This window comes from Podarcis gaigeae (genome assembly GCF_964106915.1).
Source record: "Podarcis gaigeae genome assembly, chromosome: 2".
NCBI classification, from domain to species: domain Eukaryota; kingdom Metazoa; phylum Chordata; class Lepidosauria; order Squamata; family Lacertidae; genus Podarcis; species Podarcis gaigeae.
The window spans coordinates 41,469,037-41,491,619 of record NC_139679.1 but is presented as its reverse complement, the minus strand read 5'-3'; the positions used below and the strand labels follow the sequence as shown (position 1 = coordinate 41,491,619).

Genomic DNA, 22,583 nt, shown 5'->3' with positions numbered 1-22,583 from the left:
GGATTTTAACAAGGAGTCCGTAAGTGACTGTGGAGGCCAATTCTGGACCCACACGTCCTTCCACAGTGGGGACATTGGTTCCCAGGTGGGAGTTGATCATGGTGTATTTATAACTTTAAAACACAACAGAGGACCATGGGCAATTCTGGTGGGGATGAACTGAGCAGCCTGATTCTGTCATGTTTCAGTTTTGATGGCAATCAGTCATAGGTCCATTCTATCTTGGTTTGTGCAGGGGTTTGTTTTTTTGCTGCATTTTAAATGACATGCATTTTGTGCACATTTTTGTAGGCATTTTTTCTATAAAGTACCCTATTTTCAACAAAATATACATTCTGTTCTCATTTATAAAATGTGCAGTTTTATGTACACTTTCTGTATGCCAAAGTCAAAAGATAGCTCAGTCAGTAGAGTAAGAGACTCTTCACCTCAGGCTTGTGAGTTCGAGCCCCATGTTGGGTCAAAGATTCCTGCATTTCAAAAGGCTGGACTAGATGACTCTCATGTTCCCTTTCCTCTTTACAATTGTATGATTCTATGATTTTAATCTCAAAGTTATAAATCACAAAATCTAGAGCATCAGGTGACCTGGTTGTGTTTACATCCCCAAGCGAGTCTGAGAGCGACAGATTGGGACAGTCCGCTGCAGAAAGCAGACTGAATGAATTCCATCTCCATCCCTTGAATCTGGTATTTTTTAAAAAAAACCCACAAGACTGAAGGATATCCACTCCTGCTGCTGCAATCCCACTTTGTACAGCAGCCTGTCATATCTATATATAGCAAGACTACCCACATTAGAAATTATTCTGAGTCATTATCACCCTCATTATCCTAGCTGCAACCAAAATACCCAGCCCACTTTCATACCAACAATAGATAATCTTGCCACAGTATATTTCCATGGCCTTCCAAATTGCACAGAATTTCCTGTTTGACTCAAACAATTCCAAACCACTTGTAAAACTCAAACAGTGCATCCAAGATGTCAGAGGAGGGAGAGAATGAGCCAATGATCTCCCTTAGAATCATAGAATTATGGAAGGGATTGTGAGGGTCTTTTGCCCAACGTGGGTTCAAACCCGCAACTATGATATTAAGATTCTCATGCTCTACTGACAGACCTCCAGGTGTCCCTATTTTCCAGGGACAGTCCTAGATTTGCAGAAACCATCCCACTTTCTGATTTGATCCTGGAATGCCCTGCATTTCCGTAGGAGATCCCTATTTTCATCGGAGAAATGTTGGAGGGTATAGAGTTCTGCGACCCCTGAGATAAGGAGATAAGTAACTATACAACCTTTAGAAGACATCTGAAGGCAGCCCTGTATAGGGAAGATTTAATGTTTAATGTTTTATTGTGTTTTCATGTAAGTTGGAAGCTGCACAAAGTGGCTGGGGCAACTCAGTCAGATGGAGAAGGTAATGATGATGATGATGATGATGATGGAATACGACATCCCAATTTTCATCAGAAAAATGTTGCAGGGTATGTACTGACTGAGCTATCCAGTTTACTTCACTGGTGTTTCAGCAGAATACTCAATAGATCATGATTAGTTTTGTGCTGGTCAAGCATGAGATATAACAAGGTGCAAGGTGGTTTTCAGGCACCCCAAACTGAGCAGCAGCTTGGGCTCTGTCTCTGTCTGAAAGGAGCCAATCAGAACAGTACCAGTGGCAAAGTAACTGCTAACCAACCCAGACCGCAGAATCATGATCAAACTTTGAGCCCAAGCCCATCAGTTTGGGGGTTCTTGAACAGAAGACCTGGGAATCAGGGCCTCACAAATTCATGCCCTCAGAGCCTGCACCACCCCCAAAAAACCTGACAAGGGACCCACATCTCTGTGTTGGCCTGGCAACTCACCTGCAAGGGCTTGTCAGAGAGGAGGAGAAGGACTGCTAGGATTCCAACCAGAGTTTTCACCCTTCAAGGAAAGGGCAGAACCTGGGAGACTTTTCAGTCAAACGATAAATAGCATCATTTGGAGCTGTCCTTACTCTGTGGGCACCTAGCTAAGATTAGGTCAGTGACTGGAATGAATTTCCTCTTCAGTAATTCTGTTACAGGGGTACCTCTGGTTAAGAACTTAATTCATTCTGGAGGTCCATTCTTAACCTGAAACTGTTCTTAACCTGAAGCAGCACTTTAGCTAATGGGGCCTCCCACTGCCACCGCATGATTTCTGTTCTCATCCTGAAGCAAAGTTCTTAACCCAATGTACTATTTCTGGGTTAGTGGAGTCTGTAACCTGAAGCGTCTGTAACCCGAGGTACCACTGTACTTAGCTATTGAGGAAACTGCTTTTCCAAGACCTTTAGATATCAAAACCATTTCAAATGAATGTCTTACTGTCCCATTTTATGAATCTTTTTGGGATCCTTGTTTAAATATTCATACGATCTTATTTCCATCTTCTCAAGCTCCAGTTTTATTTCAGCAACTAGATAGCAGACAATGATGGCCATAGCTTTGCAGAACTTCTTAGTTGTCTTTACATTTCAAAGATGTAAAATCAACAACACATGTACTAATTTATGAGGCTTGCATAAGAAGTGAATTATCCTAACGCAGGTTTCTAGTTTTCTTTGCGGGGAGGAGGGGGTATACAATTTCTCAGTCGGACATTAATGCTTTTCTTTTCATATTGATTGATAGACTGCCCAATAACAAAAAAATATGTGAATTGTGTTAACAGTTTCTAAATCTCTGTAACAATATGCAAACTTTATGAAGCTCTCAGTGCTGAGCAAATGACTCACCTCTGCTCTGGTGAGACTGAGGGAGGCATCCCATCTCAGGCAGAGAGGAGGGGAGCTCTCGCAGGGATATTGAGCCAGTTCCCAAACAGACTTTGCAACAATCGAGAGTACAGGCTAATCAACATTTGGATTTCACATCCAAAAACACAGTACAGCAATATACGGTACATTTCTGCCTTTCCAGCTATCTAAACAAAAGCTACTTCCGCAGGCTCTCCATCTCCACTCACATCCACCCATTTTCCAAGCCCTTTATGAATTCCATGTTTTCTGACCTCAATCTAGACTTCTGCCTCCCCCCTCCCCCCTTCCTCAAGCACATTCCATCCCCCCTCCCCATCCCCCTGCTTTGCATGGTTTTAATTCTCAGCAGAGGAAATGAGAAAACCATTCCAAAGTTTCTGGTGGCTGAACAAGGCTGTTACATTAAAACTTATTTTTCCACAGAACGCATGAAACCCAATCCTCTGGGCTACATTTAGGGGTCAGATGCGTTCATTCTGCACACCTTGAAGATGTGTGCAAGTGCTTCTGTGCAGGATGTTCCCAAAGCCCTCGGCCAGCACCTTCCTTGCATCCAAGCTGTTTTCATGAGATAATGTTTCCGTCTTTATATAGTGTATACAAGCCCCAACCTTCTTGGTGCACAAGCTCTGTCATTCAGAGAAGGATGGCATGTGAGCTGGGTAAGATTACAGAGCCTATGGCAATTCCCTGGATAGCAGCAACTAGAATAACAGAGGCAGCAATCGGTGATCACTTCCCACATTGCATTCTTCCTTCTTGGCATTTACTGAAGGATGGCCAGGACTCTTCATGTAAGCAGAAAGAAAGCCCTATTGGGTAAACCAGCCTACACATAACATTTCTTAATGAAGGTGGGGTGTAGGATGGGAAGGACCCTGCTTTTAGATTAAAAGGACAGCCCCTGGCCTGTGCTAAGTCTTCTTCTGCCATTGCATTCTGTCTGTAGAGATAGATCCTTGAAGGATCTGCACAAGTTCAGGTCATTCAGGTGTCCTTGAACTGGGTCTATGAATAGATCATAGGGACACACAGGAAATGTGCAAGAGCACAAGAACAAACCTTGGGTTGTGTCCAACAAAATTGTCCCGTTAGTGCAAAAACTTCCACTTGTACAATGAGACTTCATCTCTGTCTCCTTTTTCTCTGTGTCCCCCACATCTGTTTTGGGGATTTCCCCAACCTTCTGGAGCAGATGGAAGTGGGCACCCAGGCAGAGGCGACAGAGCAAAAGTCCCATTGCACAGATGGAAGCCCTTGCACTAACCATTATATGGCAATTTCATTGGATAGCTATCAAATTCTCAATGGGCAAAATTGAGGCTTCTGATTTTGTGTGTGTGAGAGAGGGAGGCGATATTTATTTCCATTTGGTCTCTCCCCCCCCCCAAAAAAAAAATTAAACTAAGGTATTGTGCAAGGGAAATGTTTATCTGACTTGTGTAAGGTTTGTGCAAGAGTGATGTAAAAAGGTAAAGGTAAAGGACCCCTGGATGGTTAAGTCCAGTCAAAGGCAGCTATGGAGTGTGGCGCTCATCTCGCTTTCAGGCTGAGAGAGCCAGTGTTTGCCCACAGACAGTTTTCCGGGTCATGTGGCCAGCATGACTAAACTGCTTCTAGTGCAACCATGACGGAAACCAGAGCGCACGGAAATGCCGTTTCCCTTTCTGCCGCAGTGGTACCTATTTATCTACTTTCGCTGGCATGCTTTCAAACTGCTAGGTTGGCAGGAGCTGGGACGGAGCAACAGGAGCTCACCCCTTCACGGGGATTCAAACTGTCAACCTTCCGATTGGCAAACCACAGTGCCACCCATTTCCCTTTGCAAGGGAAAATAAATATTCATTTATTTATTCCTAAGGATCAATATAGGGACGTGGGTGGCACTGTGGGTTAAACCACAGAACCTAGGACTTGCTGATCAGAAGGTCGGCGGTTTGAATCCCCACAATGGGGTGAGTTCCCATTACTCTGTCCCTGCTCCTGCCAATCTAGCAGTTTGAAAGCATGTCAAAGTGCAAGTAGATAAATAGGTACCGCTCCGGCGGGAAGGTAAACGGCGTTTCTGTGCGCTGCTCTGGTTCTCCAGAAGCAGCTTAGTCATGCTGGCCACATGACCCGGAAGCTGTACGCTGGCTCCCTCGGCCAATAAAGTGAGATGAGCACCACAACCCCAGAGTCGGTCACGACTGGACCTAATGGTCAGGGGTCCTTTTAGCTTTTTAAGGATCAATAAATGTACTGCAATTGCAGTTTCTGAGATAATCCCTCCGGTGGACTGTGTGGAGAAAGCTTCTCCATGCCTCGTTGCTGGTGGGTGCATCTGCCACCCACCAAAAACGTCACCATACACATGGCATACTGCCCACTGAAAACACACATGCAACCTTTCACTAAGTTCTGCACCAGCAGCAACTGTGACTATGTAACAGGTTATTTTTCCGCACTGAGGGGAAACGTGGATGAAATGTAAAGAGAAAGTACAGACTGACATTGTGATGCCAACGACGTCTTGTGGATCTTGTGAAAAACTTGTGTGCATGAATGGGACTACTTCCCCAGCAAACTCCCATCTGCGACATATATGGGCTGGGATTTTGATGCCAATTTCTTTATGCGGGCACAATGAACAGCAAAAGAAAAGGGAAACCTCTAGAAAAGTGTAATTCTAGAGAAATTGGTTCTTCCACGTGTCTGGGTATGTAAGCATGTCTCTGTTGCCAGTGTAAAATCGGAACAGCCATGCCCCCTAATGCATTCTCACTGCTGAAGGCAGGCAGAATAGCTTTCCTTGTGGCTTGTTCACATGATTAAAAATATTTGGAGGCAGCACAGTATTAAAATCCCTGGAGCTATAATGGAAACCACATGCGTAATAAATATGTCCAGGGGCCCCAGTCTGCTTGGATCACTTTGCTTTTCAAGGCAGAAAAAGAGAGAGAAACCTTTTGTCTGAGACAGGCTAGCAGGTGGGATGGGATCTCATGTATGCATTTCCTTCTCATTTCCTAATCTATAAGATTGTGCCAGAAGAGTTTTCCTTAGCCCCAGGCTACGCTGAACTTGTGTTTAGGTTTTGCATATTTCTCACTTTAAAAGCTGTGTTTGGCATAAGGGGAAGAAAGGAAGTTCGCCCTGGCCAATTTCTTCTGGATAAAGGACAAGACCTAGTAGCCTCTCTTTGCAGCACACATGCCATATGCATAGTTCCTCCGTTAGGATCTAAATGTTTCACAATTTGGGACATTCCCTATTGGTGTTTTTATTTGAGGAGCAAGTATTCAGAGTTCAAAATGTGGTGCTTCATTGGAACAAAACTGAGGCACTCTTAAACACACTTACCCACTGAATACCATGAGGCCCACCTCTGCATAACTATGCCCAGAAGTACACTGGTAATATATGAGCTAGCAACTCAGTTTATCCAGCTAAAAAATAATCTGTGTTACATTTTGGAGCTTCCTTAACCCAGGAATAATCCTAGAACAAGGCTGAACTCAGGGTTTTAGGCATTAGGCCAAGAACAACATATTTTGGCCCAGAATTTGGCTGTCTTTAAACTGTGCCCCAAATTAGCTGCCTGATGAGGTGAAGATTTCAGACTGCCTCATGATGAGGCCAGCATTGACTTGGCCATAGAAGTTGCTGCAGCTGTGAGATGTCAGCTCGCAGATGAAATAGCTTGTGTACATAGGCTTTTTCTTGCGAATGGAGGGAAGAGGGGGGAAATGGTCAAAGGTAACATGCAAAATGGGATCGAAGGCTATTGTAACGTGGTAAGTGGGGTGCTTTCCCACTGCGACTTGCTGAATCAGCTCCCTCATGGAAGGAAGGCCTGAAGTACATGAAGTGGGAGGTGAAGGAAACCAAATGCTGGCAATCCTCAACGTGTGTCAAAGCACGTTGTTGCAACACACATCATTTTTAAAGACTGGAAGCAGTTTGTTTTTTTAATTAAAAAAAAGGTTTTTCCACCCTCATAGGAACATAGGAAATTGTCTTATGCCAAGTTAGACCATTAGTTCATCTAATTCAGGGTTTCCCAAACTTGGGTCTTCAGCTCTCTTTGGACTACAACTCCCATCATCCCTAGCTAGCGGGACCAATGGTCAGGGATGATGGGAACTGTAGTCCAAAAACAGCTGGAGACCCAAGGTTGGGAAACCCTGATCTAGTTCAATATTGTTGGTGCTGAGTGGAAGTGGCTCGCCAGGGTTTCAGACAGAGGCGTTCCTACTCCTATGCAGCGATGCCAGGGATTGAACCTGAAACCCCTAAGTTTTGGCTCTTCCCCGTCTTCGTAACTACGCCTAGATTCAGTAAGTCAATACTGTCCATTATTTTCCCCAAGAGGCCCCTTTTCAGTCCTTCAGGGAGCTCACCTAGCCTTGTCTCCTGTTCCAAGTGTTTTCTCAAGTTCCAAGTTGAAATCATACAGTGATATGGATTCTGACAGGACAGTATACCACTGACACCACCATCTATTTATCCTTAACATCTGGGGCAGTGGTGGTGGTGGGGTGTCATTTCACTCTGATGCTTGCTCAAGGACTGCATGCCATGGTTGGCGAACCTGGTCTACAGCTTCCATCTCCCGAACCAATGGCCATGCTGGCCAGGGATGGTGAGAAGTGGAGTCCAACAATATCGCCATGTTGGCTACCCCTGGTGTAAGGAGCAGTTCTGTGAACTGACTGAGAATGAATCCAAACAAGACTGAATATATCGGTGGATCAGTGACTTGGAGCTATAGATAGACACCTGCCATTGGTTCTTCCTGGTCACTGAGTCATGCAGCCTTGAAGTGATCCTAGAGACCCGGATTAAGATGCTGCTCCAAGTGTCTCCACCAAGTAGCCTGAGGCCTTTTTAGAGGCAGGAGGACACACCCAGACCATGGAACAGTCTCTCACACAGGCTCAGCTGGCGTCTTCTTTACGATCTTTCCTTTGCCAGTTAAAGACCTTTTTATTCACCCTTTTCAAAAAATAATGGTATTGTAGAGTTAGAAGGGACCCCACGGGGTCATCTAGTCCAACTCCCTGCGATGCAGGAATCCTGCCCACAGCTGCCCTGGGTAGGCTTGAACCACCAACCTTCTGGTTAACAGCCAGTCACACTGACCCAATAAATAACTTGTGATCTAGTTATCTAGTCTATCAATGCCTGGTCTATATTATGTTGTATAGCTGTACCCTCTTTTTTTCATTTGCTAGTTTTAAAATTCACACACATACACACACACACACACATACACTACAACAGGCACATCCAATTTCCATGAGACTGCGATCTACTCCCACTATAAAAAAACTGGCAGTGATCTACCCATCAAAGTTGTTGAGTTTTGGGGGGGAGCATCAGCCGAAGTTGTTGAGTTTTTTTAATGGGGGGTGATTGGGGTCCTGCGATTAATGAGGATCAACCAGGGACACCCCACAATCAGCCAGTAGATCACAATCGACCTGTTGGACACCCCTGTTCTAGAAAATGTATGTCGTTGAGTACCTTATACAAAAGCAACAAACAAATAAATGGCAAATCACACTGCAGAAGTATCATATCAGGATGGGGCAGGGCTGAATTACGGGCCTGGTTTGGGTGTGATTGCTGCACTAGCTCCAAGCTAGGACATTGACTTGCCTCTCTACTGTCTATCCTGGACGGTGTGAGTGGCAGGGCTGTCAAAACAGTGGTAGCCTGGCATTTCACTAAGTCCTATCAGACAGTGCCTGGGGATTGGATTGTGCCCTAGATAGCTATATGGGTGTGTTTGTGTGCGTGGTTATTTTAAACATTTAATATTGATATCCAACCAGGAATTAAATTCTAGTAAGTCTGTGCAATGCCTTCCTCACATGTCTTAATGCTACATACAAAACAATCTCAGCTGATTTCCCCCTACAGCAGCAGCAGCCTGGTATCTTACTGGACGTCCCAGTCAGCGCAGCCAAGGGGGGACAGGGTTGTTGGCAGTTGTAGTCTAGCAACAGCTGGAGGGCACCAGGTTGGGGGAGGCTGCCCTACAGCAGTCCCTCTTCCCTCGCTTTCAAGCAGCTGCTCAGGACTCTTAGTTAGAGGCCAATTACTCTGCACAACACTAACGCCAAGAAAGTGGGCATTGTACATAAGGAACAAAGTGCCTACTCAGTCTTTGAAACAAACTTCACTTTATCTGCACATCATTAGAAACTAAGAGTTCTTGAGTTCTTCCCCCTGGAGAGCACATGCCCATGTTTGGAATGCCTTATGGATGGAATACTTGAAGTGAAAGGGTGTGTGTGTGTGTGTGAAGGGAAAGGAGGAGGAGAGAGGCAGCTTCTTATTCAAATAGATCTCAGATAGTAGTGCTGGGGGAGTTTTTGGATTCATTAATCTTGCATTTTTATGTTGTGAACCGCTCTGAGATCTACGGATGAAGGGCAGTATACAAATTTAATAAATATGAATAGTAGTAATAATAATAATAAAAATTCAGATCAGAACCTGCTTCTACCCTGATGAACACATGATTCAAATGCACACCCTAAGAAAACTCTGATTTGTATAATAATTCACTAAAAGCAACACTGAGGTTGCTGGATTTTCCATGGCACTTGGGTGTCTCCTCATTTGTCTCTCTAGCAATTTACTTAAACCAAAGATCCTAACAAATTGTGAACTGAAATGTATGATCAGAGAGGACATAAGAAAATATTACCGAGGACTCCCATTGACCAAAAAAATGGTTAGGTTTCCAAGGTAAGGGGGGAGGCAAAATCCAAAAACACCTGCTTTCCTAGTGTCACTCATTGCATTGGGGCATACCCCATGAGTATATATCCCTGAGTATGTCATTCAACTCTGCTGGTGCTTACTTATAAGTAAGTTCAGTGAAACTTACTCCCACCCACATAAGCATGCATAGCACTGCAGTCTTCCAGACTATTGCACATCATAAAATTGCTGAGCTGGAACAAATGTGAAGGCCACCATACCATTTGTTCAGCATGATTCTCCATTTCTGGCTTCTCCTACATGATTTGCTGGTACTGTATTATCCATCATGTTCTGGATGGCAACAAAAAGCATGGGAGTAGCCAAGATTTTTGTTAGGGGTTTTGTGGTTTTTTGGAAATCCAGTTGTTGAGCTTTGTTGAGCTTTTTTTTCTTTTCTTTTTTTTAGGAAATCAAGGTTGCTGAGCTTTTCTTAGGAAAACACGGATAAAAAATACCCCATAAATAGGACATTGCACAGGACAGGCTTCTGCAGGGGGCGGGGGGCAACCTCAGATAATTGAGTACTTTCAATGCTTTTGAATAATATTTGTGGATCCTGCTGCCCTCCCCCCCCCCCCGGCAACACCCATGGGTACAGGAGATGGGGAGGAAAGGGGGAGGAAATGAAGCGACAGGAAGCCTTTCATGTGAACAACTCCAAATCCTTACCTAGTTTGGAGTGAGGCATAACTTATTTTTATTTTTGGACTGCTCTTTTTTGCAAGCATGGTAGATCACAAAAGGTGTATGTGCACATGTAAACAAATACCCATGGATCTCAGGTTTCCTGGGCTTGGAGCAACACCCACACACAGAGCTCATGTTTTGCGCAAATCTGCTAGATTGAGAAACTTGTATTAAAAAAAAGAAAGACAGGTTTGTGCTTACAGGTAAACAGATACCAGTGTGGACGCCCATAATGACCTCAGGGAAAGCCAGCCCACCCATAAAGTGGTGTGAATTAGAAGCCCCCAAGTCAGCACCCTCATAGTCACCTCCTGTCAAGCCCCCACCTCTGCCAGAGAAGCGGTGCCAGTATAGGTGCTGATTTCCTGCAAAGTCTTGCAAGATGTCAAGGAGAGCAAATGATCTCATGAGATTTGGGTGAGATATTGAAAGCTCTTTCACGGAATTGGCACCCATGCCAGCACTGCTTCTCAACAAGCGGCGGAGGTGACTCAGCTAGTGGTACAGCTGCAGTGCCACCGACAGATGGTGCAGTGGTGGTGAGCGTCCCACGGGTGGTGGTGCAGCAGAGCTGGGTGGCACTTCTTGTTTTGCCTCAAAATGGGACGTACCTCAGGATTCCAGAACTTACAGCTGTCAGCCCAAGTGGGGCTTGCTAGTTCGGGGAGGAGGTATGTGATTCCTCAGCTAGAGTAGGCTCAGGACAGGTGAGGCTCACATGCCTCATCAAGCTCAGAAGGTATAAAATGAAAGCCGTTCTGGCCAGGCTGGTGATTTGGACTGGAGCCACAGTGTGGAAAGAAAGGATGAGTTTGCCCTTATGGGATCCCCAATGTGGTGTGCCCAGCCCCTACTCACAGTAGTTCTATGTTGTGAAATGTGGTGCTTGGGGGTGGGGTTGATTGGGATACTGCCTGTTTGTTGGTGATGGGTTTTTAAAAAATATATACCTGTGGTCAGTGCTATTTTTATAGAAAAAGATGTACCGGAAATCAACAGAAACACCTTCCTTGTTCTCTTGGAATGGCATTGGTGCCCACCTGAGAGGTGCCGGAACTGTGGTTCTGTGAGTTCCGGCTGAAAAAAAGCCTTGCCCATGGTGATATTTTGCTGGATGCTGTCTCCCTCCATGCCCTCTACTTCCATTTTGTTTGCATCCGCCCAAAGTAAAGGCTGCAGTCTGCCTTTTCCCACAACCAGGTGCTGAAGGGACAATTTATGGTATTTCTATTTTTACAATTAAAACAGCTCTTTTAGACAGAAATGCATTTGCGCAAAAGAGCGATATTAAAAATAAAAAGTTCCCCTTGCCTAGAAGCTGGACAGAAAACACATTTAGCAAAACAAACCTCCCTTGTAAAAGATGCATGTAAAAGATGCAGGTAGAGACAGATGAACCAAACCAGATTTCATCTTCTGAAGTTAAGTGAACAAGCTAGCTATCTAAAAGGACTTTTCATATCAGACCTTAAATTGGTCACAAATGGACTGAACAGTGGGCTGGGACCTGGGTTCAGATCCTAGCTTTGGAAGCGTTGGCTATCTTCTGTCCATCTTCCTCAGCAACGAAGAAATAAGCCTCCTTCAATAAGTTGTTCCTAGGATAAATAAACGTGATGCAGTCTGTAGAGTGGAATTAACAAATTCCGAATTAACACCCTCCAAACTTGATGGCTTTTAAACAGAATCTGCAAGTTCCATTGTCAAATCCAGAGGATACATGATGTTCCATGGCAGGGACAGATCTGTGATTTTCACATGGCAGCAGGCATGGCCTGCATTTTGATGGTTCTTTGGAGGAGGGGGAGAATGAGGATCCCTGTAAATGTGACTTTCCCCTCTTCTCTCCTGTCTGACTGAAGGCATCTCCTGTAACTAAACTTACAGGTGTTAAGGATGAGTACCCAAGGAACACACATCTGCCCCACCTCCACCAAGGACAGCCAGTCTTCAGGGATGATGGCACTGTGGATTGGAGGAGAAACCCTTGTGCGATCGAAATGCAAAGCGGGGAAAGTCCCTAAAGGCTATGCATCTCCCATCCTTACAACCAGGTGAGCTAAACTGATGTTGCAAATCTATTCAGTGAAGCCACTTATTGTATGGCACGGGAAAAATCAGAGCCGCTGGTTCCATCACCTTTAGCACTGAGTCCCAGGACACCATGTCCGCTCTCCTTTTGCTTCGGTCTTTGAACGACAGCTGCCAACGGAATGATTGACATCGTTCCGGACTTTTCACCCAGGCTTCCGACCACGGAGATGTCAAGCCGGCCACTCCCTCGCGGCGGAGTAATCCTTTGCTCACCCTAAATAGGCCCTGCGTGCTGGCGATGTTCCCTGCCGGAGGATAAAGATAGAGAGGCGCTGCCCCTTTAAATAGTAAAGAGTGTTCTCTCTCAGGCCACCATGACATATCTGGGCGTTGGAACGGGGGCTGAATAAACGGGGCGAGCACGAGACCTGCGGATGCAGTAAAGGATTTGCAACCAGCGAGGGCTCACTCGGCGCGCACAGGAGTTTAGAGGCAGATCTGCTTCTGTCCGAGATCCAGCAACTGGAGTTTAATCCCACCTGGCTCTCGCTTTCTAAGGAATACTGCTTGGAAAAAAGAGCGAGCTCTTTGGCCTTGGTAAGTTGTTATTGTTTTTATTATTTATTAATTAATAAACGCTCAGCTCTAGCAGACATCAGTATTGGGACAGCCTTTCCTCTTACAGGCTTGGGGGTGTCAAAGATTCACGAGGAGCACAACTTCGAGAAACGCGGTGGCTGTTCTCTTAATTCGGATTGCCACCGATACAACACTCTAGAGTCCCACTGCTCCGGTTACTATGGGCGGGAGGTGGTGGTGGTGGAGGTGGTAGGAAGACAGGTGGCAGACGTCTGTCAGGTGTGAAATCCTAGCAATACAATCAATTTAAAGGGTGAGGTATGCTACCCCCGCGGTCGGATTTCTCTCTGGGTGTGATCGGTTTGAGCGTGCAACATAGGCAACAACAGGTTTTGGGGTGAGGGTGGCCGGGACAAACCTGAGCCTTCTGGCCCAGGAGCGATCGGACGCAGCTTGCTCTTGCACGCATCAGCTGGGGGGGGGGGGGCGCAGAGCGGTTAAAAAAAACCCGGGAACAAGCCAGAAATCGAATCAAGAGCAGCTATAAGGAGAGTGTAGGGTAGCGGTCTCTTCTCGGGGTTACCGATGGAACGCCTTGCGCGTGTGTTGTGTGCCACGCACCGCATCCCACCCCAGTGAGACGAGCACTGGGACGGGACGTGTGGAAAAGGAAACGCTTAATGGACTTTGGCGTGGACGGACTGTGCTGAATCCGTTGTGCCTAGCTGAGCTCCCTAGGCACATTAGGCCTCTGGATCCCCGGAGCCCACCAGCGGCTCCATGGTAGCTGCGCCTACCTGGCCATCGCGCCCCCGTCCTGCGCCCCTCTCTTCGAGGGATTTGCATCCGCAGCCATCCGAGGACGACCGGACGCGAAGATCTCCACCGCCGCCGCCTCTTGACCCGCCTTGCGTTTCAGCAAGGAACATCGTTTTCCCAGGACCGGAGAGGGGAGAGTGCTTGTACCGCGGGGCCACGATCTTTCCCATGCCCTCCGCCATAGCAGCCAACTCGTAGGGGCTGAAGTCCCTTTGCCCCCCCCCTAAAATATTTGAGTTGGTGGGCATTGCTATTCCTATGGTGTGGGTGTCCCTCATTTTGTAATCAATGCCCCCCCCCAATATTTTATTCAAGTTGGCACCCCTGCATTACGCTTTTCCACTGGGGATGAGAAAGAAAGAAGGAAGGAAAGAAAGAAAGAAAGAAAAACCCAGAAGAGAAACTGTAGTTATCCAGGCTTGGATTTCTGGGGCCCACGATCCAAGGCGGCCGCTCCATTGGCAAAGCGATCGTCCGCGCGCTCTCCCTTTTCCTTTCCTGTCCGCGAAAGTATTTATAGACGCCCGCCCGTTTCTCCTGCCCGTCGGTTTACGCCGGCGCCCTGGACCCGCCCTGCTTGGCGCCCGGCCACCATTGGGCGTTGTTCTTGGGGTCCCACCCATTCGCGGGCTCACTCGATCTTCGGACGGGGAGGCACGCGGGCGCCCGCACTCGGCGCGCAGTCTTCGTCGGAGAGCGCGAGTGGCCAGGTCGCCTGCCAGAGGGAGCGCGAGCTTTTATTTTAATTTTTTGCAGACCAGTAAGTAACCCGCCTGTCTTCCCAGCGCATTCTTTTACAGATAGATATTTGGGGTGGAGGGGAGCAAGAGATTTTTCCACTGAAGCGCCCCCTGGGACCTCTCTTCGCAACCGGACCCATGGCCCCTCTACAGTCCGTGCGCGCACTCTAGATTTGGATTATAACGTCAGCAGCAGCAGCCCCACCTAGCCTTCGACCCCTGGATGTGGGACCCTACTCGACCCAGCTCCCCGGAAAGTTTATCGGGGGCTCGCTGCGTGTTGATACCTGTTGCATTGAACCCCACTTTGTAGGACTATTGTGTCTAGCGGTGAGAGTGGGGTGGAGAGCTCTCCCCAAGGCTTCGCGCCGCTGAGAAAGTCCGCTACTCCAGGCTGGGGCTGATATAATTAGAAACGGGTTGAAACATTTTAGCACGTAGATCTTTCCCCCCTCCTCTCCCCCCCCCCCGCCGGCCCTGGAAGAATTCCACTCCTCATAACAGTCGCTTGGCAGATTTTGAAGTGTGCGTAAAGGGGAACGCGAGAGAGTGCATGGCGCTCTTCTGTGAAAGAAAACGTGCCTAGAGAGATTTCTCCCATTTGGTTATAAAGATCCCTCCCACCCAAACTTTTTACAACAGTATTTCAAATAACTGATCCCCTGGTCCCTCCGAATCCGCAGGACTTGATCGTTGTGCCTGATCCCCAAATTCCATCTCTCCCACAATTGGCCGCCTAGGAATCTTGCCCCCCCCCCATACACCCAAAAAAGAGGGAAACCATGGTTTTTGTGAATTTCATGCAATATCTGTATTTTTGTACAGTTTCCACATTCTATTTAGAAGCTGTGGGGGAGATAGCTGGCTGGCTGAGTTTGTGGTGCTGGTGGTTTAATGGGCTCCAAATGTTGATTATTCAAGGGAGAATGGTGGCTTTGTGGCATAACGGTTTCCATTTCCCGCCTCCTGAGCCAGTGGAGGTCTAGTCCAAGCGGGGTGGCTGTTTTCCTGCTTTATTTTAGACTCTTTTCTTTTCTGCTTTGGAGCTCTTTCTTAAGCACTCATTTAGAAAACAGATACTTGATATATGTATATATCACCTCATCATCTGCTGGCTGTTTGGGAGCAGAGTGCCTCCCCCCCCCCCCGCAATAAAATGGAAACTTTGAGGAATGTGATGTCGTTTGAGTTTTTCCATATGCCAATAGTCACCATAAGTTTTCCAAATCTTGGAGGGGGGGGTGGGGACAGGGAGAGGAAGGAATCCAGCCCTGAAAAGGGAAATAATCTACAAGATGTGATATTTTAGGGAGAGGTTGGAGGGGAGTTTCAGATCATTTATTCTGACCCCTTCAGCTCTGTTTGCCTTTTGATGGGTATGTTCACTGCACCAGGCTCTGGGTCTGGTTTATTTCAAATCTCACCCTTTACTTTCCAAACCTGCCAAATTGGTTGAATTTCTTCAGACATGCAAGATTAATTACTCCCTGTCCTGCCCCTATTGGCTAGATCTCCTAGTCAAGAAGTTTGAAAACTACCCATCTGCCTCCACCTTCAGTGCACATTCTCTGCCCCCTCTTACACACACACACACACAACACACACACACACACACACATATATGATGTATATTATTTTTTCATGTATTTATTTAGCTTCGTCAAACCATATGGTGTATATTTTCTGTCTCAGAGGCACCCTCTGCTGTTGGTGTCTCAAAATTAGACCTGCCTCATCACCCCAGGATTATGTAGAAGGCTGTTCACTGGTAACCTTTCTCCCTTTACTTAAATGTGTCTCTGTGTTTTATTTTTCCCTTCCAGATCTATCCAACACTTTTGCCAAAATGCTCCTTTTGTTGTTGGGAATCATTGTGCTCCATGTTTCAGTGCTTGTCCTTCTCTTCGTCTCTACAATTGTCAGTGTAAGTACAAACACTCCTCATTTGTTTTCCAATTCCCTTCCAAGTTGCTAAAGGGCAGGAGGGTGAACCAGAGCTTTTGAACTCTGGTCGTGATGCTCTCTGCCTGTAGATGCAATTCCATTGGAATCTGTAGAAGTTTACTTTGCATTTAAAACTGCACTTTCTCCACTGAACTCAGTGAAAGGTCTGAGCAAACATGTTAGGGTTAGGCTGTTTTTGTTTGCAACCCCAATGCTTCTTGATGGAACTGATCACGATGGAGATCCAATGGCTTCTCATGAAAAAGGAAGCTGTTGCAGCCAAAATGGCCCCCCAATGACTTCATTGTTTGCGTCGCAAGAATAGCTGAAGAACCGTTTGTTTTTTTCGGAGATCAGGTTTCTGAAGTGTGTGAGCATCTTGAAGCATATGAAACCGTTATAAATAATGTTAGTCTTTGATAGTTAAAAAGAAAAGCCAAACTAGGAGAGCCACAAAGCTTTGTTAAATCTGAGCCAGGACTCTGTCCCAGAACTGGTTTTAAGTTCTAGGGAAGACAGAGAGCCTGAAAATCTACAGAGCACATTTTCCTCTCCACCAAGTGACTTGCCTATACAGTCAGCCACTACATATTCAGCATTCAGGAGAAGAATTACTATGCTGCTGGATGCATTCAAATTTCCATATCTGTTAGCTAATCTGTTACCTTAGGCAGAGGTGTGTCAATGAATGCCTGATTGTAATCAATCCTGTGAGCAGCTTGTTTCATTTGCATGCTTTTCAATAAGGTCTTACAAAAAAAGAAAAGGAAAAACAGCCATTGGATGTGTTGGGAGTGGGAGGTGAAGCTTGGGGAACTGGATTTCCCTTTCCCTGTCAATTTGGCAAAAGCTTAAAGAGAGAGGTGTTTGCTTTTTCTTTGAACTCTCTCTCTCCTTTTGCAATGGATGCAAAGAATGAAAGTAAGAAGCACTTTTTCTTTATTTAAGTTAATTTAAATAGGATTGTGTTTATTTTTGTGTGCCCCCCGCCCCGGAAATAAGCTTTTAGTTATGCACAAAGGTTTTTGTTTTTTTTAAAGAAAGCTTAAAGTGCCTCTTTACTGCTCAGGGCTTCATTTCAGTCCTTAAGGACAAAGCAAGAACAGACATGCAGATGAATTTGCACCAGGAGATGGATCACTTTTAGTACATGGTTTCTCTCAGTGCTTAGTTTGTATGTGGCCCTGCTCCTTTTAAACTTCCCCTCCTCTCACTGTGTTCTGTCCTTCCCTTTCAGCAATGGCTCATTTGGGATGGGCACACATCAGCCCTTTGGCAGAACTGCACCCTCCAGGGGTCCCTGAGTTCGTTTCAATGTGCCAAAACGTCCGCAGATGGTAAGGATTCTGTCACCTTTTCTTCACTTTGCCTCCTATGATACCTTTTTAGAAATAGATTTGACAATGAGCTAGTCCTCAGGGCCTGCTCTGAGTGCAGTTTGGGTGAAATCCTGCACCCTACTCCCATCAGTGAGTGTGAGTGTGTGTGTGTCTTGCAATGGTCTCCTCACTGTTTAGCCCATGTTGCTCAAGGGATGGCCATCTGCCATGGATGCTTTTGCTGAGATGGATGGCCTATGGGATCTCTTCCAGCTCTATGATTCTAAGGACCTACATCTTCTGACTTCTTGCCCAACCTTTCAGAAAACCTAGAGTCTGATCTGTAACATTCTTTTAAAAGAGAAAGAAAGAATTGGCCCACCATTAAGATCATGTGAACTTACAGGAATGTGTGAAACTGCCTTATACTGAGTCTGTCCATTGGTCCATCTGGCTTGGTATTGTCTACCCTTGGAGCACATCTTCAGGACTTCATGGATTCTGCTCTACCTGGAGATGCCAGGGATTGAACCCGAGATCTTTTAAATGCAAATTATGTGGTCAACCACTGAGCTATGGCTCTTCCCCTTCTGTTGCCTGGCTTTCTGATACAGAAGAAAATATTATTATCCATGAATAGTTAATACTGAGATGGCTGCTTAGAACATAAACTTGTGTGTGATGTACTCTGGCTACCTACCCACCCACTCACTACTTGACATAAGCTTATGTCAACATTTAAAATCTAGCCTCACTTGCTGTGTTTTGAGTCTTGGTTGTGAATAAAACCTGTATAGGTGGCACACTCTTAGTGGCATAATGGACAGCTCTGTGGGTCGGAATATTCTACAGGCTGGATCACGGTTGTGCTTTGAAGATAAGCTAGAAAGAACTGTAATATATTTGGCACATTAAGGCTGCAGTCCTGTGCACACTTACCTTTGAGGAAGCCCTATAGTACACAGTAGGTCTTAACTGGTCAGTGAACATGCATTGGATTAAGCTGTAGAAGCTGTTAATAGCAGGTAAAATGAGGATTCATGTTCAAGAAAGTCCCAGTGGAAATGTAAGTTGGCAACATTCCTAACTTGCCACAGAGTTGCTGCTGGTTTTTGTTTCATGTCTAAGTATCCAAACATTTCTGCTTACTTTTTTGCTCGCAGTTGATTTGTATTTGTTACTATCACTGCATACAGCTTGTTCACACATCTCACGTTGGCTTGTAGCAAAATACTTCCATGGCTTAATGGCTAGAGGTATCTTGTTTCTACAACTCAGGAGTTGGATAATTCAGAAGTTGGTGAATCATAAATCTTCTGCACTCAAGACAATTTAAACCACTGACATTATTATTAACTAATTAGATGTGAATGCTATGGAGAAAGGCTTATTGTCAGGCAACCATGATTCTTTTGCAGCATTTTATTCTTCCTACAAAAAGGAATTCTTTGCTAAGAGGCCAGTAACTAGTTAAGGCAGGAGTCTGGGAACATGCATAAATATCAAGTTTTCTCAATGGACAGATGGGTGCAACAGATATATTGACCCCATAGCTATTATACTTGTTTCATGAATTGTCTGGAACTAGAGGCAAACAAGGAAGTAGTCAGGACCGCTGATGATCTACTCAAATTTATGACAGCAATATACCACGCAGGTAGCAAAGACTCATTTGAATCCAGTTGATAGGATGAAAAGATGGCAGCTTAGATTTTGGAGCAAGTTTGTATCACTGTTTTCTTCACTTCATATAATTTTTTTAAATAAATAAATAAATAAATAAATAAATTATGGAGCTAGAGAGGGTACAACAAAAACCTCCACAATTAAAATGATGAGGGGATGGACGATCTTTTCATCTGAATAAATGTTTAAGAATTTGAGGGTGGGGCATGGCGTCCAAAAGATGGTCACCAACTTGGATGGTTTTAAAAGGGGATTAGACCAGTTAATGGAGGATAAAACTAATAATGGCTGCATTCCATTGTTTTGAATATGAGTATGAATATTCCTCTGAAGACCAGTTGCCAGGGCTCATGAGCAGGAAAGTTCTGTTTTGCTCCTGCCCTACTTGTGAGCTTCCCTACTTGTGAGTAGTCAAGCCCACTGATGATCTACAGAATGCTCAACAGTGGAGGCTGGTCTGTCAAGTGGGGTGTTACCCCATCACCTTTCACCTCCCTTCAGCCAGCTCCCTCCTCTTTGCCTTCTTTCTTACATTCAGCCCAGAGGATGGCATTGGCTGTCAGTTTCCTCTTCCTTAGTTTCAACGTTGCCATTGTAGAACACAGTGGGGAGGAGGATGGGGGCAGAACTCGTCGGCTCTGGCTCCACCTACTGTTGGACTCCCTGCCTTCCGCCCCACCAGTCCCAATGGGCACCAGCCACCACAGATGCTGGACTAGGAATCCTTTAGTCACATGGTGGCTAAACTTGGCCCTCCAGCTGTTTGGGACTACAACTCCCATCATCCCTAGCTAACAGGACCAGTGGAAATGTAGTCCTAAAGCAGCTGAAGGGCCGAGTTTGGCCACCACTGCTTTAGTCTGATCTAACAGGGCTCTTCTCCCATAAGGAAGGCGTGGAGGGAGTGTAACTTGCTTTCTATTAAATGAATTAATTGACTATTAAACTTTGATTCACAACCTTCTGAATATCTGGGGAGTCCTCTGAGTATGTAGAAGCCACTCCCTTATATTTTTTGCACCCCCTAAGCAATAGGCAGTGGCACACAACCACCTGCATTTGCTATTATGTTAGACATGGTAGCTAAAAATGGAACCTCTGAGTTCACTGCTTGGAACAATCAGTGGGGGAGAGCTCTCCCATTGGGATCATAGTCATGCCTTGCTTATAAGGCCTCTAAAAGCTTTTGTTGGCCACTGGAGTAGATGAATGTTTGGTATGATGCAGCAACACTATCTTTGTAGATTTGCAGCTGCACTGTGTGGGAGCAAAGCATCTCCTCCCATTCTCCAGAGTTAAAATCTTAAACCTAGATGATGTAAGCAGAAGCTGAATTTTGCCTATGGAAGAAGGTGGAGAGGGAGAAACCGTTTTGGAGTTATGACCCAAACTTGAGCCCTTTTCCATTTCAGTTTGTAAATAATCACTCTCCTAAGATTGTTCTTCTACCCAGCTCAAGTCCTGGAATTTCTTAGCAGTTGTGGGAGCTGCTGTAGGCTGCAGTCCTTTCTCCCTAATCTGAGAACTAATTTGAGGAGACATGCATAGGATTGGGCTGTTTGACGCTGGGCCTTAGTGTTTCAAAATTGCAGTGACCTCTCCAGTTTGTTCTTAGGGTGTGGCAAAGATGGCGTTTCCTAAGATATTGTGCATCTGCTATCAACCACCATTCTACTTGTGGGTTGCTTCTGTTTTGAGGATGCCCTAAGGAAATGGCACCAAGTGCCAAATCCATATCATAGTTGTTGCCTCCTACATCACATTGTCTCCTAAGGTCATGTGGCTTTGAGGGCACTTAGTGATTACAGATGTTCCTTATTCCATCATAATTACTGAAGAGCAGATTTCCTCCAGTCATAACTTGGCCACTTTGAGTATCTTCTCAATGAGACACTAGGAGTTGAATCCCAAAGCATTTCTTTAGGCATAGTCATGCAATGTGAATTGCTCCACTTCTGTATCCCTTCCAGGCATATTTTTTTCAAAAGTTGAATAGAGTTGAAATGTTCTCAAATCAGTGCCTTGAAATTGGACATTTATTTATGTAACAATTAAGAGTTAATATTAAAATTGTGGTTGTGCAGTGGGCCATCATTTTTGTTCTTAGTTTAGAACAGCTACTCCGGTAGGGTGATAGTTGGTGTTTCCATGGGAGCTGGAAATCTCATGGGTTGAAGGAGAGCTTTGTGACAATTGGTGGGACTGGCCAATCAACATTAATGGTGAAGCAAATCTAGGAATTGATGCCTGATGGGAACTGGAGTGCAGTCACTCCACACATCAGCCAGGTAGGCGTTCAGGGAATTAAAGAATAATTGTGATGTGGCAGTATTGTGGAAGGTCACACTTCTTGTATTCATTTATAAGTTCCTTAACAATTTGGTCCAGGATACCTTGAAGACTGCTCAGTACCTTATATCCAGTGTGATTATTAAGGTTTTCAGGGGAGTCAGTGTTAGTGATTCTCCATGGTTCAGATGCATAGCTCACTTCCAACAGGAGTGTTCAGTATTGTGGGTTCAATTCTGTGGAACTCACTGCCAGTTGAACAGGGAAGGTGCCTGTTTGATGTCAACTTCTGGCACTTATTGAAGACTTCTGAAAGTCCCCTGGGCCACCTTTGCACTCCTAACAAGATGGGACGGGTCTTTCCCTAAATCCCTTTTATTCCTGATGGCACCACAGATGATATTGATCATGATATTTCACCCTGATGTAGCTCAGTGTGAGGCATGCGGATGAAATCTGTTTTTTAAAAAAAACCCAAGCAATGGTTTCATTACAGCTTGAGACTTCTGAAAACAAATCAGTGGGCATTTTAAGTGAGGTCCCCGCCCCCCTGATTTTTTATTGCTTTTATATTGTATCCTTCATGTATCCCTGCTTGGAAATGACAGTATTAACTGGTATATAAAATATGAAGAATAAGGGGGAAAGGATAGAAGCAGAATTTAAAAACTGGTTGGTATTTCCATACAACCTATGGACCTCCAGGTGTAGTTGAACTCTGACTCCTATCATCCCTGACCATTTGACATGATCACTGGGCCTAATGGGAGCTGGGGTCCCGCAATGTCTTGAGGACGTCAAGAGATTCCCATGCCTGACGTACAAGATGAGTTGAAGACCTGAGGCTTGGGAAGGTGAGACATGGTTGCCTACTTGCATAGTTTGGGACAGTGACTGGTTGCTTGTTTTTCGTTTTTGTTTTTAAATATGGACCTTT

The 22,583-nt window shown here is 45.3% G+C and overlaps 1 protein-coding gene across 2 annotated transcripts in view; it reads left to right on the top strand.

Annotated features, from left to right (window-relative positions):
* Positions 1-12,542: 12,542 nt before the first annotated feature.
* PMP22 (peripheral myelin protein 22) overlaps positions 12,543-22,583 on the top strand; it is a 31,123-nt gene continuing 21,082 nt past the window's right edge. Inside the window, exons 1-3 of one of the 2 annotated variants that reach the window (XM_083725942.1) lie at positions 12,543-12,867; positions 16,232-16,332; positions 17,590-17,689. In XM_083725942.1, the coding sequence (XP_083582068.1) occupies positions 16,255-16,332; positions 17,590-17,689 (178 nt within the window). In that variant the 5' untranslated portion in view covers positions 12,543-12,867; positions 16,232-16,254. Of the gene's footprint in view, positions 12,868-14,282; positions 14,429-16,231; positions 16,333-17,589; positions 17,690-22,583 lie in introns of those variants that run through there. The other variant, XM_083725941.1, reaches the window with a different exon arrangement.